General features: G+C 51.4%; 1 protein-coding gene across 4 annotated transcripts in view; it reads left to right on the top strand.

Annotated features, from left to right (window-relative positions):
* The window catches only part of CDH4 (cadherin 4), a 557331-nt gene that overhangs the window by 372977 nt on the left and 168486 nt on the right, over positions 1-15868 (top strand). For all 4 annotated transcript variants that reach the window (XM_024128443.2, XM_028499091.1, XM_028499089.1 and 1 more), the window contains exon 3: positions 7959-8185. In XM_024128443.2, coding sequence (XP_023984211.1) covers positions 7959-8185 — 227 coding nt within the window. The remainder of the gene's footprint in view (positions 1-7958; positions 8186-15868) is intronic.

Below are 15868 nucleotides of genomic sequence, written 5' to 3'. Positions count from 1 at the left end.
ATGCCCCCTCCATCCCAAGGCTGCGGGGGAAGCAGCAATGTGGGGCCTGCGACAGCCCCTCCTCAGGGGAGTCCACTCAAGCATGACCCCCATGCCTGTCCCACATTAGTAAAACCCACTGAACCTCTGTCCGCCTCTTATGATCACCGTGCACTAGCAGTTCTAAACAATGCCCACCCCGCCCGTGGAGTGGACAGCACTGGAGTGAATGAAGCTCTGGGGAGAGAGGACGCAGCAGCTGCGATAAATCCAGGAAGGCTCCTCGGAGGAGGCAGCCCTCGTGGTAAAGGGCGTTGCAGAGCATTTCAGGCACGGGAAAGTGAGTGCACTGAGGCTGAGCGCTTGGAGCATTTGGCCCACAGGGAGGGGATGAGCTATGGGAGAGTCAGGGTGCAAGTGAGCTTGGGGAGGCGGGTGGGGTGAGAACAGCCCACGAGTCCCCTCAGCTGCACCTGGAGGGCCTGGTCTTTGGGGCCACTGCGTTCAGGCTCTGCCTCCATCACTTTCTGGTTGGGAGACTGGAGGCCAGGGACGCCCCCTCTCCGCCTGGTTGCCCATCAGTAGAGCAGAGGAGGATAAAGGTGGTCTCCTCCCTGGGGGTGGGCTGTGAGGGTAAATTTGAGGATACCGTGCAGCGAAAGGCTGAGCTCCGAGTGGGGCTCTCGGTGGCCACTTGACCGTTCCCCCCGTGGCTTTAGCTACGGTCGGGCAGGGAGGGGGGCGCATGGCGTGCTTGGCCCCCCCCCAGGGACAAGTCCTGGTTTGGAGAATCAATGGGGGAAGAGGCATCCCTGGGGGCACTAGTGCACACAGCAAGCTCCCCCGGGGCCGTGCTCAAGGCCTCCTCGCCGGCCCTGACCTTTACCTGAAGCATGTGCTGCCCCTGGGGCTGCCCTGGTCTCCCCTGGCTGCCCAGCACCTGGCCGGTGCCCGGAGTGGGGAGACGCAGTGAGTGGGGGATGATGGAAGGAAGGAGGGAGGGAGGGAGGCTGACTCTGCCGGGTGAACGTATTTACGCCTCAGCACAATGCCAGCTACAAGCTCACCTCTGGCTCATTTGATCTTTCTCAGCGCAACTAACAAGAAAAATAATTTAAAAAGCAAAAGCGGGGACTTTCAGCACACGGTGCACGTCTCCAGATGCCAGACTCGGGGAGGCACAGGCCCCTCTGCCCCCGTAAATGTCAGCAGGCTGCCGCCAGTGCGGAAGCAGACCCTGGTGGCGCTCACGCCTGTTCGCAGCAGGCCGTCACCTCGTTCTTCTCACGGAGCGAGCAATTAAAAATGATGAGGGTAGAGGGTTAAATGTAAACCCTCTTGGCGGCGCCGCCGGGCTTCCTTTCGTGGGTGCCGCGGCGTTCTCGGCAGACGCTGTGGATAAGGATGGCTGCACCTGTCTGCTGCCAGCCAGAGAGATGGGCGCCGGGAGAGAAAAATTTCTAGGAAAGGGCTTTGCACCGTCCTGGAAAAAGGAAGGAAGCGGGTCTCTGCTGTTTAGCCGAGGGCCTAATTTTGGTGCTACACAGGCAGAGCAGCAAATCGGCGTGATCTTCAGATTTTCAGAACTGGTTGGAGCCAGGACCCCGTGCCGCAGATTCTAGCACGTGGAATGCAGAGTTTTCACCCATGAGGTGTGCACACCAGCTGCAAACGTGAGGAATGCACGAAATTCTAAGAAAAATGGGCTTGCCGCACGCTTTGCTTTTGAGGCATCGATTAACTAGATATTTAAAGTGCCCAGGGCCCTGATGGAGAGCGCTGGTGTCTGGAACAACTCTGGGCCTGCGGATCGCGGGGACACATTCTACAGTGTCATCTTCTCTCAGCAAGTTCAGTTGGCTCGTCGATAAAATGAGGGGCTGGAGGAGATGATCTCTGGGGCGCCTGCCAGTCCTGACATCCTATGGAGGTCTGTGACACTCCTAGGGGACGCTGGAGACCCGGTGAAGCTCTCGCGGGTCCCCGCGTGGTGCGGTACCCAGCACACAGACACGCGGCGCGTGAAGCCACGCAGGCAGCTTCCAGGATGGCAGCTCAGAGCCCCGCTTCGTGAAGCCTTCATCTCCCTCCCGGGCCCCAGAGCTCTCTCCCCTCCTCTCCTCCGACGTCAGCATTTCCCCATCTCTTTGGCCTGCACTTGGGCTGGGAGGGGAGAGGCCGTGGGGAGGGGAGCTGGGGTCGTGGATCACGGCTGTTTCCAGGGAGGTTTTGTGAAGCTCTGGGCACGTGGGGCCTGGGGGACTGGGGGTCTTGAGGGGCAGGAAGCTGGGGCCGCCCTTCTCCCTGTCCTTCCAGCAGCCAGGAGGCAGGGACTCAGGGAGGCCCTGGAAACTGCTTCAGGGTAAAAATTCACGTACATAAGTTTCACCACTTCAAGTGAACAACAATGCAGTGGCGCTTAGTACATTCACGTGCTGAGCAGCCGTCAGCTCCCTCTGGTTCCAAAACTTCTCGTCACCCCAAAGGAGACCCCGTGCCCATGAGCAGTCACTCTCCAGCCCCCGGCCGCCACCCAGCTGCATCTGTCTATGCTGGCCGCAGCACCAGCCCTCCCGGATGGGCAAGCGCCGTGGCGACGGCCACCAGGAGGCCCCACAGTCAGCAGACAGCACCCTTGGGGGATAAAGGGAGACACCCACAGGGACGCAGCCGCGCCCAGCGGATGACCCACGAGAGGCTCCCTCGGGGGCCCCAGGACCAGCGGTGGGGGGCTGCGGTGTCCTGAGGTTTTGCCGGCACTGCTGGACTTGTCTCCTCTCCCCCTCCCCCGCAGGGTCTCCCTGCACGTCTCCCTGGTGATGCATCGTTGCTGGGTGGGTGGATGAGTCACCTGGCGGAGGAACCCTCCCTGGATTCCTTGCTCTCTTTTTCTTCCTTTTCTCCTTCTTTTCCTGCCTCTTGAATTTCTCTCTCCGAAGCAGACGTATCTGAAGTGTGTGCAGGAGTCCTGAGATCCACTGTAGCTAAATTCGGAGGACGTACTTCTGAAGTCACAGCGGTGGACCCCTAACTCAGTTCACTGGGTGTTTTTATGGCTGGAAAAGGCTATGACCCTCTCTTAACACGGGCCCCGAAGGGAGGCCGTCACATCCGCTCAGGACACCTCCTCGGCCCCACAGGCTGCTGGACGTTCCTAGAGAGCCCTGGGGTGGCTCGGAGGCGCTCCCTCCTGGCGGGGAGCCCCTGACCCTGCCCGCCTCTTGGAGTCTGCAGATCATCCCACTGGCTGAGGACCCTCCTGTGCGCTTGTTTTGCCTCTTGTTCGCCCCAACAGCCCGGCTCCCGTCACACTGGCTCTGAGTCCTTGACACCCCGCACCCCCCCCCCGCTCAGGACCTTTGCACGTGCCGCCGTGTGGCCCGGAACGCTCTCCCCGGCCCAGGCTCTGCTCTTGCATCCCTCGGTGCTCAGCGGAAGCACCAGGACCTCGCCCTCGGGAAGCGCTCCCGCCGCACGCCTGGGTCAGCCTCTCTCAGAACCGGCCTCCTTCCTCCACGCAGAGCCCCCTGCCCCCCGCCAGCCCCTGGGAGCCACATCCGCAGTGTGACAACCCACCCCCACTCTGAGGCCCATCTGGCGGTCACTGTGCTTTTTGCTGACGGTTGTGTCCATAAATCAGCACGAATGGATGGATGTTGGTGCCCCGGGAGCTCTGCGTGTGCAGCTGCCTTCACCCCAGGGCAAGGGGTTCCACCAGGGGCAGAATCCGGGAGCAGCCCTGGGGCAGGGGAGGCCCACGGGGGTTCCAGCAATAACTCAGTGGGCCCTCGGGGGGCGTGTCGGCAGGGACACCAGGATGACAGAGACTAACGTTTACGCAGCGTGAAGGAAAACGCATCTCGATGACAGATGGGCAGCCAGGTGCGCCCCTGCCCTTCACCTGGATGGGCAGCGTCCCAGCCCGAGGACAGCCAGCCCAGACTGCCCGTCAGCCTCGGCGCTGCTTTCCCGATTTCCTGGCGAGGGGTGCGGGGGGAGGCCGCCTGGAAGACGGAATCCTGCACATAGTGGAATTTCCTGGTGCTCAGGCCTTCCCACCGTGTCCTGCTGGACGCTTTCCTGGGCGTTGGTCCCACGTGTGCTGCTCGAATAGCCATCGACGGCGCTGCTGCCGCTCTAAACGCTGGGCCTTTTCAGCGTCGAGTCACAGTTCAGGAGCAGGGCAGACGCGGGAGGGTATCCGTTCTTCTCTGGACGGCTTCCCAGAACGAACAGGGCTTGGAAGCGGAATCCGTGCTGTCCGAAGGGAGAGGCGGGCGCTGGGGGCCAGGCCTGGGCTGGGGAGGGGGAGCCAGCCCCCAGTTGTGCGAGGGTCAGAATGCCAAGTGCTGGCTGACCCCACGCATCCCGCAGGGCTCCCCTCCCCGCCCCTGGGGCCCCCAGCCTGGCCCGGCCCCTCTTGGTGACCCCGTACCAGCCTGTGCGATTCCACCACCTGCGCTGCCGTTTCCCAGTCACCTCCCACCTGGAGCCTCTGCTCTGTGTTCCCAGGTAGATCCCCGGAGCCAGGCACCAGTGGGCCCATAAATGTTTGTGGGATGAGCGACCTTGTGTGACCTTGGCCCAGTCCTTTGCTCCCTGTCCCCTCAGGTGGGTAACATGGGTACCGGCCGGAGCGCAAGGCAAGTTGGGTTCATCCAGCCTCTACACTGCGCTGGCCCCGTTCATCCTTTGCCGCTGCTTCCAGAGGCCTGTGCTCAGAGAGGCCACTGCTGGTCGGGTCACACCCCTGGCGTCCCAGCCCCATCCCGAAGGGGCCTGCCGGTGTGGGCGTGGCTGCACACCTGCGCCGGAGCTCACGCTCGCCCTCCTCCGTGGCAGGCGTCAGTGCATACACCTCCCCACCCTCCCGGGACCCCGCCCTCGGGCAGGTGTGCCGAGTCCTGCCCCCAGGGCCCAGCCGGCCTCCCCCTCCCCCACCCCCCACCCCCCCTGACGCTGGCTGCCCAGGGGCCGCGGCCACCACCCCTCCGAGGGGACGGAGGCAGCGGGGGCTGTGACTGTGCCTGTTTAAACAACTGGACCTCATTTCTCTCGGGAGTCCTCCCGTCTCTTGTCACGTTTGTTTAAAACTAGTGGAAGTAGTTAGCAAGCCGCAGAGACGCGCGGCGGGGCTGGGCGGTGGGTGACCAGCGCCCGGCAGGCCCCACGTCCCGGCCTCGGAGGGAAGGAGGTGCTGTCTCCCTCCGGGCAGATCTCCTCCGGTGGAGCCTGGAGGAGGTTGTGAGCCCGGGGCCTGCACGTCCAAGCAGGCATTTTCTCCCCACGAAGTGAGGAAGACCTTCTCGGACCCTCGTGCTGGGGCCATAGCACCCGGCCTGGCCCGCACAGGAGCTCGTGAGCATGCGGCGGCCTGGCGGCACCCTTGCCCCTAAAAGAGGAGGACGTTTAACCTGCAGAGATAGAGGCAGACTCCAGAAATACAGAGGAAACAAGAGGAGGAAAGTGGGTTGAAGAGGAAACAAAGATAGAAAATTGGGCAGAAAGTGCTAAGGTTGGTAAATGCCTCAGCACTGCTAGGTCCTAGCTACCGCGTTGCCTCTGAGCTTCCTGGTGGCCAAAGCGAAGAGGGAAACTGCCTTGGGGCAATTCACCAGAAAAAGGCAAACGGGCTTCTGGGTGACAGGAACCGTTCCTGCCCCAAGACCTCAGACGTGTCTCTGGAGAGTCTGCCCCTCAAGTGCTCGCTTCCCCTTTTTTTTTTTTTTTAACATGTTTATTGGAGTATAATTGCTTTTCAATGGTGTGTTAGTTTCTGCTTTACAACAAAGTAAATCAGCTATATGTATACATATATCCCCATATCTCCTCCCTCTTGCATCACTTCCCATTTTTATGGCAAGACGTCGTGTTTGTAACCTTCTGAGCAGTGTTTGCATGTTGAGAAATTTAAACCCACGTTCCTCAGGGTTTCAAACGGGAGTTCACTTACTCAGAGCTAAAGTGCCATGAACGCCCCTGGTGTCGCAGAAGAACAAACCTTCCTGATCTCTCCCTTTGAAAGAGAGACACAGCCCAGGCGCGCACAGGAAGGCACTGTTCTGAATTCCCTTCCTTCTGGAAAGCTGGCACCCCAGCACCGCGGGCACTCGGAATGGCCCCCATCTCCCCGCAGGCCCCTCCCAGCTCCTGCTTCCTCACTGACGAGGGCTCGGAGTCTCAGACATGATGGCGAAACCAACCTGTTGGGTTGAGCTGATCAGCCAGGCTTCAGTTACAGTGAAGCTGGAGGCTGGGTTCCATGTTGTCCCAAAGCCCCTATGCCTCCTCGCGTGGAGGGCCCGAGTCAGACCCAGGCTGGGAAGATGTTAAGAGCACCCGCGAGGAGAGGCCCAACTTTGTCATCATAGGTCGCGTCTGGTGGTGCCACCTTGAATGTCCTGAGGGCTCCCGTCCACTGAGGACGTCTGTCCCCTGCAAGGTCCCAGGCTCCTGTGGACGGTACCCCGAACTTCCTGTTGGGGCAGCTCCTATGAGGGTGATTTTTTTCTCTGACAGCAATATCCACACTTCCCTCAAATGCCCCCAAAGCTCTGCGCCTATTTTTTTTAAAAATACAACTACACCATCACTTAATCCTGAAGAAACTCAAACCCTCCCACTACTGTCCAATCCCATTCATGTTATTAGAAATTTTCTTTCAGAGAACAAAGGGCTTTTTCATGTATTTCGTGCTAATCTCCCGGCAGTCATAGAACTGTCATTTTTATCTTTGTCAATGACGTCAGAAATGATTGATCCACTCAGTTTTTTGCTGATTTTAATTTGTTTACCGATGGGGAGGACAGGATTACAAAGGCAGTTTGGAATTTTCCTGTCACTTGAAAAAGAATGTGATTATTCCCTCGCTGGGGGGGATATTTCCCTGGAGCCACAGCCCACTCCTCACCTTGGTTGCCCGCGTCCACCCGAGGACCCCTGTCTGTGAGCTCTGGAGTCTGTACACACACGGAAATGTCTGATTTCCTCACATTTAAAAACATTTTTATATTAAACCCACACGTGGGGATTGCTGGGGACTGGGGAGAGTCTGAAGTGAAGGAGCTGAAACGAGGGAATGTTCTGTTATTTATTATTTCAAGGCAGCCAACAATAAAAGGTAAACGCAGGGACAAACACTTATCAAGCCTAACAGTGAGGAGCTTCTTTTAGTTTCTAGAATAAATAGTAATTAAATCATGTAAGCTGTAATTTCATGACAGTGAAATTGCTTAAAAAACCAAGCCTCCCACCATAATTGCTGAGATACCCACACTTTTATAAATACTAGGTAACTTTATCCATCGTTTTCATCAGCAGAATGTGACACTGGCTGTCGGTGCCTCGTAATTTACCACGACAGTAGGTGGCAGCTGCAAAAGCACACAGATGAAAAAGGCACTAATGTGATCCCGGCGAATGCGCGGCTTCCGAGATGTCTTTTCCTGCAGGGGGTTTACAAACGGTCCAGGTGATGGAGTCATTGGGAGGGGCTGACAATTCAGTGCCTAATTACTGTTTGGGAAGCACAGCAACGTGGCTGCCCTGCGGTGTCCGTAGACCATCCGCCTTCCACGCCTGCCTCCAAGTCACCGAGAAAGCTCTCGGCTGCCCCAGGGTCCCCAGGGAATTGGCTGAGGATAAAGAAACTCCTCCCCCCCGCATGGCTCAGACTCAGGTTGAACCCAAAGTTGATAATGACGGGGAGACGCGTTTGCAGAAATGAGAACAGCTGTGTTTCAGAGAGAATGAACATGCATTCATTGCTTTTGGTCGATGTTCCTTTTTCTAAGGCCTCAGCTAATTCCCCAGGGGGTAGAGATAAAACTCAGTACCTGAAGGTCGAAAAGTCAGGTAAATCACCACTTTCTCGAAGCTCATTAGAGACCAAGGACCCGCTTCTGGAAATAAGCTGCGAGCAGGCGCCTGCCCGCCAGGCTGGTCCCCAGCGCCCTGACCTTCTCCCCCTCCTCTTGCAGTCAAGTTCAGCAGCTGCCTGGGGACCAAGGGGACACACTATGAGACCGACAGCATGGACTTCCAAGTCGGGGCTGACGGGACGGTCTTCGCCACCCGGGAGCTACAGATCCCCTCCGAGCAGGTGGCCTTCACCGTGACTGCGTGGGACCGCCAGACGGCCGAGCGCTGGGACGCCGCGGTACGGCTGCTGGTGGCCCAGACCTCACCCGCGCACTCCGGACACAAGGTAAGGTGTGACTGCGTGCGGGGTGGGGGGCTGGGTAGGCGTCCTTCCTCCTTCAGGTCACCGAGCAGAACCTCTGCAGAGGCTGACACTTGAGTGGGCGGCGTGGGCCGGGAGGGGGACCCCTGACCTCCCACCTTCCCAGGCAGGGCTGCCCACAGGCTCCACCCCCGCTGGGTGTAGTGCACAGCTGTCAGCACCCTTTTTCAGACAAGGGACCCACAGCTCTGCTTCTCACCGGGCACCTCTCCTGCCCGAGGCTTGTAGCCCACCAGCCCCGGAGGCTCCCAAGGCCTGGAGGGACAAGAAGTAAGACAGAGGCCACGTGGCTGGCCTTGCGAGGTGGCCAGAGTAGCTGGTGTGAGACTGATTCAGGGAGAGGGAAATGGGGAGGGGGGAAGGGGGGGGAGGGGGGGAGAGGGAGGGGGAGGGATAGCACCCTTCACATAGACACACACCAGCCACTGTCACCGGCCTCCACAGCCCTCCCTCCAGCTTCACCTCTGACTCGGCTGCATGGCCCTGTTGACCGGACAGGAGGGGTGAATTCACTTCCCCTGGTCCTGAAAGGCCTCTCAGCCCCACAGGCCCCATGAATCCAGGACCAGACCCCTCAGCCCCCAGAAATCCCCACATTAGGTTTCCTATGTCTGAGGGGGACCAGGTCTGCTTACCTCTGCCCGTCCCGTGTTTCGGCAGCCGCGTTGGCCTCTGGCGTGAGGGCTCCCCGGTCAGCAGAGAAGTTGCTGCCCAGCTCACCTGCACGACGGGTCCAGCTACACACGTCCACCTACATGGAGGGTGGACCCATGGGGAGGGGGACGTCCGTACAGTCAACAGGGGGCCTCGGGGTCATCAGTGTTATGATGTGTGTGTGGTTCACCAGCAAAGGAAACACGCCAGTTAAAGCAGGACAGGCCGTTGGGGACAGCATGTGTGGGTATTCCCTCGGAAAAGGGTTCGAGGGTAGTAGAGGGTTAGACCAAGTTGACCAGATCCCTTTCTACAGATTTTCCCAGAACCTCACAGAACTAAAGGGCTCAGTGAAGCTCAGTGGGAGACAGTCTGCAAGTTTCCCCAAACCTATTTGACCAAGGAACCTTCTTAATGGGACATCTGACAAGGCAGGTGTCCCAAGGAACCCACTTTGGAAAACGGGCTGTTTCATTGTGTCTTGTTAAACAACATAGAGGGGGTTTTGGTGAGAAAAGGGAAAGTGGTGATTCAGTGGATAGCCTTATCTTGGTGCTGAGCTGACCGCGTCGGGAAGGACGTCCTGAGTGCCCTCGTGGGTGCGGTGAACCAGGTGTTGAAACACGCCTCTAACAGGGGCGCCCCCCAGATCGTGAGCCTCACCTTGGGGTTGTTGAAAACCCTGAGACAGACGGACGTGGTTTTCCGTTCCTTCCCGAATGACCGCGACAAGCCACACCCTGGTGAGAGAGCAGCGTGGCCCACGCGGGGGCCCCTCCCTGTCAGCAGCCAGGCCAGGGGCAGCAGTGGGAAGGCTTGCATCCCTGACTGTGATGCAAAAACTGCACCTTGTGGGCAGGGAGTAGGGCTCCCTGACGCCCGTGGACGGCTTCAGATAAAAGGGACTAACGAAAAATATAGGGACTTCCCTGGTGGTCCAGTGGTTGAGACTTTGCCTTTCAATGCAGGAGGTGTGGGTTTGATCCCTGGTTGGGGAGCTAGGATCCCACACACCTCACGGCCAAGAGACTAAGACATAAAACAGAAGCAATACTGTAACAAATTCAGTAAAGACTTTGAGGATGGTCCACATCAAAAAAAAATCTTTAAAAAAGTAGAAAGAGGGCTTCCCTGGTGGCGCAGTGGTTGAGAGTCCGCCTGCCGATGCAGGGGACGCGGGTTCGCGCCCCGGTCCGGGAAGATCCCACGTGCCGCGGAGCGGCTGGGCCCGTGAGCCGTGGCCGCTGAGCCTGCGCGTCCGGAGCCTGTGCTCCGCGACGGGAGAGGCCGCAGCGGTGAGAGGCCCGCGTACCGCAAAAAAAAAAAAAAAAAAAATAGAAAAAAAAAATAATGACACCCCTTTTGTCAGGCATGTTAATGAAGCAATTTCTGATGCAGTTAATCCCCTGATCCTCCAAAAAGGGTGACTGCAGTTAATCCCCAGGACACGTGAACCTCCAGCCCCCCAGCAGGCAGGCCCAAGACGCGCCTGATCTGCAGATTCCACATCCCAGGCTCAGAGCATCCTCGGGGGTGACTTTGTGGGGTTACACCCTGAGCACATGAAACATGACCCTGTAGGTGGTGGGCAGAGTCTCTGCAGCCCACCTGACCCAATCCTTCCCTGTTTATTTCATGTCGCCTTCGTTGCTGATGGCTCCCTGCTTCCTCCTTCTTCAAATCCAAAGAGCCCTGCCTTGACTTTCTAGGACCCCACCCTAGACCCTGCCCTAAGTATGTCCACATTTATCCTCACAACATCTCCAGAAGTGGGTGCTGTCACTGTCCCCACTTTACAGGTGGGGAAGCAGAATCATGTGACTGCAACCTCTTTGCTGCATGGGAGAACTGATGTTCTGGAAAGGAGTGAAAAAACGACTTTCTAGGGACAGCTGAGCCCGGCATCATAACGGAGCCTGGCTGCCCTGGATTGTCAGTTTGAATCAAGGCTTCTCCAGCTTACTGGCTGATGTTCTAGGACAAGCATACAACCTCTCTGAGGTTTACTGCTCTCGAAAATGGGACAGCAGTGTTACCTACATCCTATCCAAGGGTTGGTGAGAGGATTATGTGAGATTATGTGAGGTCAGGCAGGGTGCAGGCTCTATGAGAGCCCTGTCCCCAAAGAGGCAAAAAATAGTTGCTCTTATTGCTGTCATTGGCATGGTTCCAGCCCTCTGAGTCATGTGCTCATCATGGCTACTGGGCCCTCGCCAGGGTGGTGCCGGGGGGACAGGGAGGAGGGTCTGTGTGGGACACTGGGTCACTCAGTTGATGTGCCCTTACAGAGACCAGTGCCAACCTTTGCATAATGTCACTCTGTGTAAATGGGTCAAGGTGACGCCAGATTGCTGGTGTCCTTTGTCACCTGCCAGAAGCAAATGTAAATCTTCTCCAGTGGAAAGTATCATAGCAGACCTCAAATTATATCTCCTTTTATATACAATGTCTAGCACTCAACTGAAAATGACTGGAGGGACAAAACAAGATAAATAAAAATCAAGAGGAGGAGCAGATGATAATCAAAGACCCACAGGGCTCCAGGTAATAGAGTTATCAGACATAGATTTTATCATAATTATGCTGTCTTTAAGCACATTAAATGCAAGGTTTTGACAGAGGATTGGAAGATTAAAAAAGAATTAATTGAGCAGTTTAGGACTGAAAAATGTAACAAACAAAATTAAGAGCTCAATGGACAGATATATCTGCAGATTAGACACAGTTGAAGAGAAGATTAATGAAGCAAAAAAATCAGAAGAAATATTCAGGCCAAAGTGTAAAGAGATATCCAGAGAGAAAACACAAAGGAAAGAGTAAGAGATATTGGGAAAATGGTAAGAAGTTCTAACATGAGTATGTTTGGAATATGAGGGGGAGAGATAAAATGGAGCAAAAGTAATATATGAAAAAATATTGGCGGAAAATATTCCAAAACTGGCAACAGACATCCAGGCGTAGATTCAAAAAGCCCTATGAACTCTAAACAGGATAAATATAAAGAAAACTGCACTTAGGCACTTTCTTAGTCCATTCAATAGGCTATAACAAAATACCATGGACTGGGGGGCTTACAAACAATAGAAATTCATTTCTCACTCTCCTGGAGGCTGGAGGTCTGAATCAGAGTGGCATAGGGTCAAGTTCCCATGAGGACCCTCTTCCAGATGGCTGCCTTCAGACTTACATCCTCACATGGCAGAGAGCAAAGATAGGAGGCCAGCTCACTCACAACTCCTGTAAGGACACTAATCCTGTTATGGAGACTCCATCCTCATGAACTCCCCTAATCCTAATCACCCCCCAAAGGCCTCACCTCCTAATATCATCCCATTGGGAGATAGGGTTTCAACAAAAGAATTTTGGGAGGACACAGTCCACAATAGGCATCTTAAGGTAAAAGAGTTGAAAACAAAAGTCAAGGAGAAAATCTTGGAAGCAAATAGAAAAGACAGAGTTTCTTTGAAAGAGGAATAATTGGATGAAAACTGACTTCCCAACAGGAACTATGGAGGTTAGAAGACAATGGAACAATATTTTTAAAGTGCTAAAGAAAATAGAATTCTATTATTCAGTAAAACGTCCTTCACGGAGTAAAGGTGAATAAAGACATTTTTAAACAAATAAAAACTGAAAGAATCTGTCACAAGTTGTGTTCTTCAGGCAAAAATAAGATGATTTGAAGTAGAAAACCAAGAATGAGAAGGTTAAGTAGATGGGAAAATACCAGTGTATAATTACAGGGTAGTGTTTTGTGGGATGTAAAGAAGATGACTCAAATTCATGACAAGAATAGCATAGATTTTGCAAAGGGATAAATGGAGTCAAAGGGATCTAGGACGATTGTGTTCTCCTGGAAGACGATGGAAATATCAAACTAATATGATACTTGGATGAGACACATCATTAAGAGCCATAGTGATGGATACGTTACTTTAAGGTGCACATGAAACACTGACCACGATTGACCATAGTCTAGGTCCAAAAGTAAATCTTAACTTCAGAAGTTACCTGAAGTCTACATAGTGTCTAAACTAGCACTAAATTGATTAAAATGTATCTATTAGAATAACAGATATTTATTTCTCTTGGAATTTTCATATAATTCTAACACTACTGTATATGAAGATCTTATGCTGTAGCTGGATAATTTAGTATTAGTAACACAGCACTGGGCAGGGGACAGCTAAATTCTCCCTCCATTCTAGATGTATTTCTTGTTTAAATATTGTCACCCTTTTTAGTCTTCATATTTAGGCAGTATTTTTTAAAAGACCCTTAAATAACATAATTTGTCATTTTCCTCGGTAATCAATGTGAATTCTCAAATAAACATGCTTCTTAAACAATAAAAAAGAGTCATAGGATTAAGTTCTAACATAATAGATGGAAAATAGAATAATAAAACTTATCAATCCAAAAAAATTCAAGGAAAGAAAAGTGAAATGATAGAATAGATATTTGTCTTTGAGTAAGAGGGTAGATTTACAAATATATTATTAATTATAATAACTGAAAATAGATTCACTCATAATTAAAAGAAAACAAATTGACAGGTTATATTTTTAAAAATCCAACTATATGCAGCTTACAAAAGATACATCTAAAAAGTATAAAGATAAAAAACAAATACCATATGCTAACACATATATGGAATCTAAAAAAAAAAAATGGTCATGAAGAACCTAGGGGCAGGATGGGAATAAAGATGCAGACCTACTAGAGGATGGACTTGAGGACATGGGGAGGGGGAAGGGTAAACTGGGACAAAGTGAGAGAGTGGCATGTCCATATATACACTACCAAATGTAAAACCGATAGCTAGTGGGAAGCAGCCGCATAGCACAGGGAGATCAGCTCGGTGCTTTGTGACCACCTAGAGGGGTGGGAGGGAGGGAGGCGCAAGAGGGAAGAGCTATGGGGATATATGTATATGTATAGCTGATTCACTTTGTTATAAAGCAGAAACTAACACACCATTGTAAAGCAATTATATTCCAATAAAGATGTTGAAAAAAAAAAGTATAAGGATAGAGAAAGTTGAAAGTAAAAGCATTGGGAGGGAAATACCATGCAAATACTAATCAAAAAAAAGTTGGTGAGGGCTCTGTTACTCTAAGAATCAAATTTGTATGCACTTGTAATATGACTTCAAAATATTTGAGCAAAAATTGATAGAACTAAAAGGAGAAATAAATAAGTATACAATCAATGGTAAATTTTAACAAATATCTCTGAGTAAATAATAAAACAAGCAGACAAAATATCAGTAAGGAAATAGAAGATTAGGAGCACAGAATTAAGAAGTCTGACCTTAGTGAGATGTATATGAAACACAGAAACTGACTTCTGCTAAATACAGATTCTTTTCAAGTATACTCAGAACATTTACCAAATTTAGCCATAGGCTGAGCCTTCAAGCAAAGTTCAACATGCTTCAAAAGTTTAGAATCAAGCATGGTTTGTGTTCTTACCTCAGAGCAATTAAGCTAGAAATCAATAACAAAGAAAATAACTGAAAAATCCCCATAGATTTGGAAGTTAAGTAAGTGCCTTCTTATTAACCCTCGGGTAGAAAAGAAATCACATGGAAATGAGAGAATATTCTGAATTGAGTAATAAAATTAGCTGGATGTAGCTGAAGTCACACCAGATAGAAATGTGTAGCCTTAAATACGTATATTAGAAGATAAAGAAGGCAGAAAATCAGTGATGTTAACATTCATCTCAAGAAATTATAAAAAGAACAGGAAATGAAACACTTTGTGTTTCAACACAAACAAAGGAGAAAATAATGAAACAGAAAATAATAGAATCAACAAAGACAAAAATTGGTTCTTCACTAAACTGTAGACTTAGTAAGAAAAAAAGCCTGCAAATAATCTCTACCTGGAATGGAAAGAGGACATCATGACCAATAGCACAGACATTAGAAAGGTCATTTGTGGGCATTATGTACCATTTATACCAATATATTTGAAAATATACATGAAATGGATAACATTCTAGAATATAAAATTTACCAAAACTAACATGAAAGGAAAATCTGAACTGTTTTATTATTATGAACAAAATTGTAATTCAAATTTTTATCACAAAACAATACCCACACCAGGATAGCTCCACTGGTAAGTTGTAAGCAGGCTGTAAGGAGTTAAAACTCATCTTACAAGAGGGGTCACTTCCCCAACCAAATGGGCACCATGTTGCAACCAGCAAGAAACTTGCCCAAAGCCAGCACGAGCCTTAAAAGAACAGTGAGAGAAAGGGTCATTACATGCCAGTCCACTCATAAATAGATGGGAAAAAAGCCGAAGCAAAATATTAACACACTCAAATTCAGCCATGCTTACATGGGATATATAATGGCCACATTCGTCTGTTCCAAGAATGCGAGATTTGGTTTAACACTTAAAAGTTAATCCAAGTAATTCAACACAGAATAATGAATAAACATCATATGATCATCTGAATAGTGACTGTTAAATTTAACTTCACTCAGGATGAAAATATTCAACAAATTAGGAAAAGAAGAGACCATTCTTAATCTCACAAATGGTGTCCACAGCAAACATCCAGTCTACAGTCGGAATACTCGAAGCCTTCCTTGACATCAGAAATAGGACAAGGACACTTTTACATTACATGCCAGAGCTTCAAGCCAGTGAGGTCAGGCAAGAAAAAGAAATTGGAAAAAATAGAACTAGCGTTATATGTAGCTTATATAATTGTGAATGTAGAAAATCCGAAATAATCTGTAGATAAGTAACTGGAATTAATGAATGATGTTAGCAAGGGAGCTGGATATAAAAGCAATTGCACCTCTACGGACCAGGAATAAATAGTTAGAAAATAAAATCTGAACCAGATACCAATTACAACAGCATTAAAAATTATAGTTATAGGGGCTTCCCTGGTGGCGCAGTGGTTGAGAGTCCGCCTGCCGATGCAGGGGAACCGGGTTTGCGCCCCGGTCTGGGAGGATCCCACATG

Source organism: Physeter macrocephalus, chromosome 14, assembly GCF_002837175.3.
Source record: "Physeter macrocephalus isolate SW-GA chromosome 14, ASM283717v5, whole genome shotgun sequence".
NCBI lineage: Eukaryota > Metazoa > Chordata > Mammalia > Artiodactyla > Physeteridae > Physeter > Physeter macrocephalus.
The sequence above is the reverse complement of the archived record's forward strand: the minus strand, read 5'-3'. Positions and strand labels throughout refer to the sequence as shown.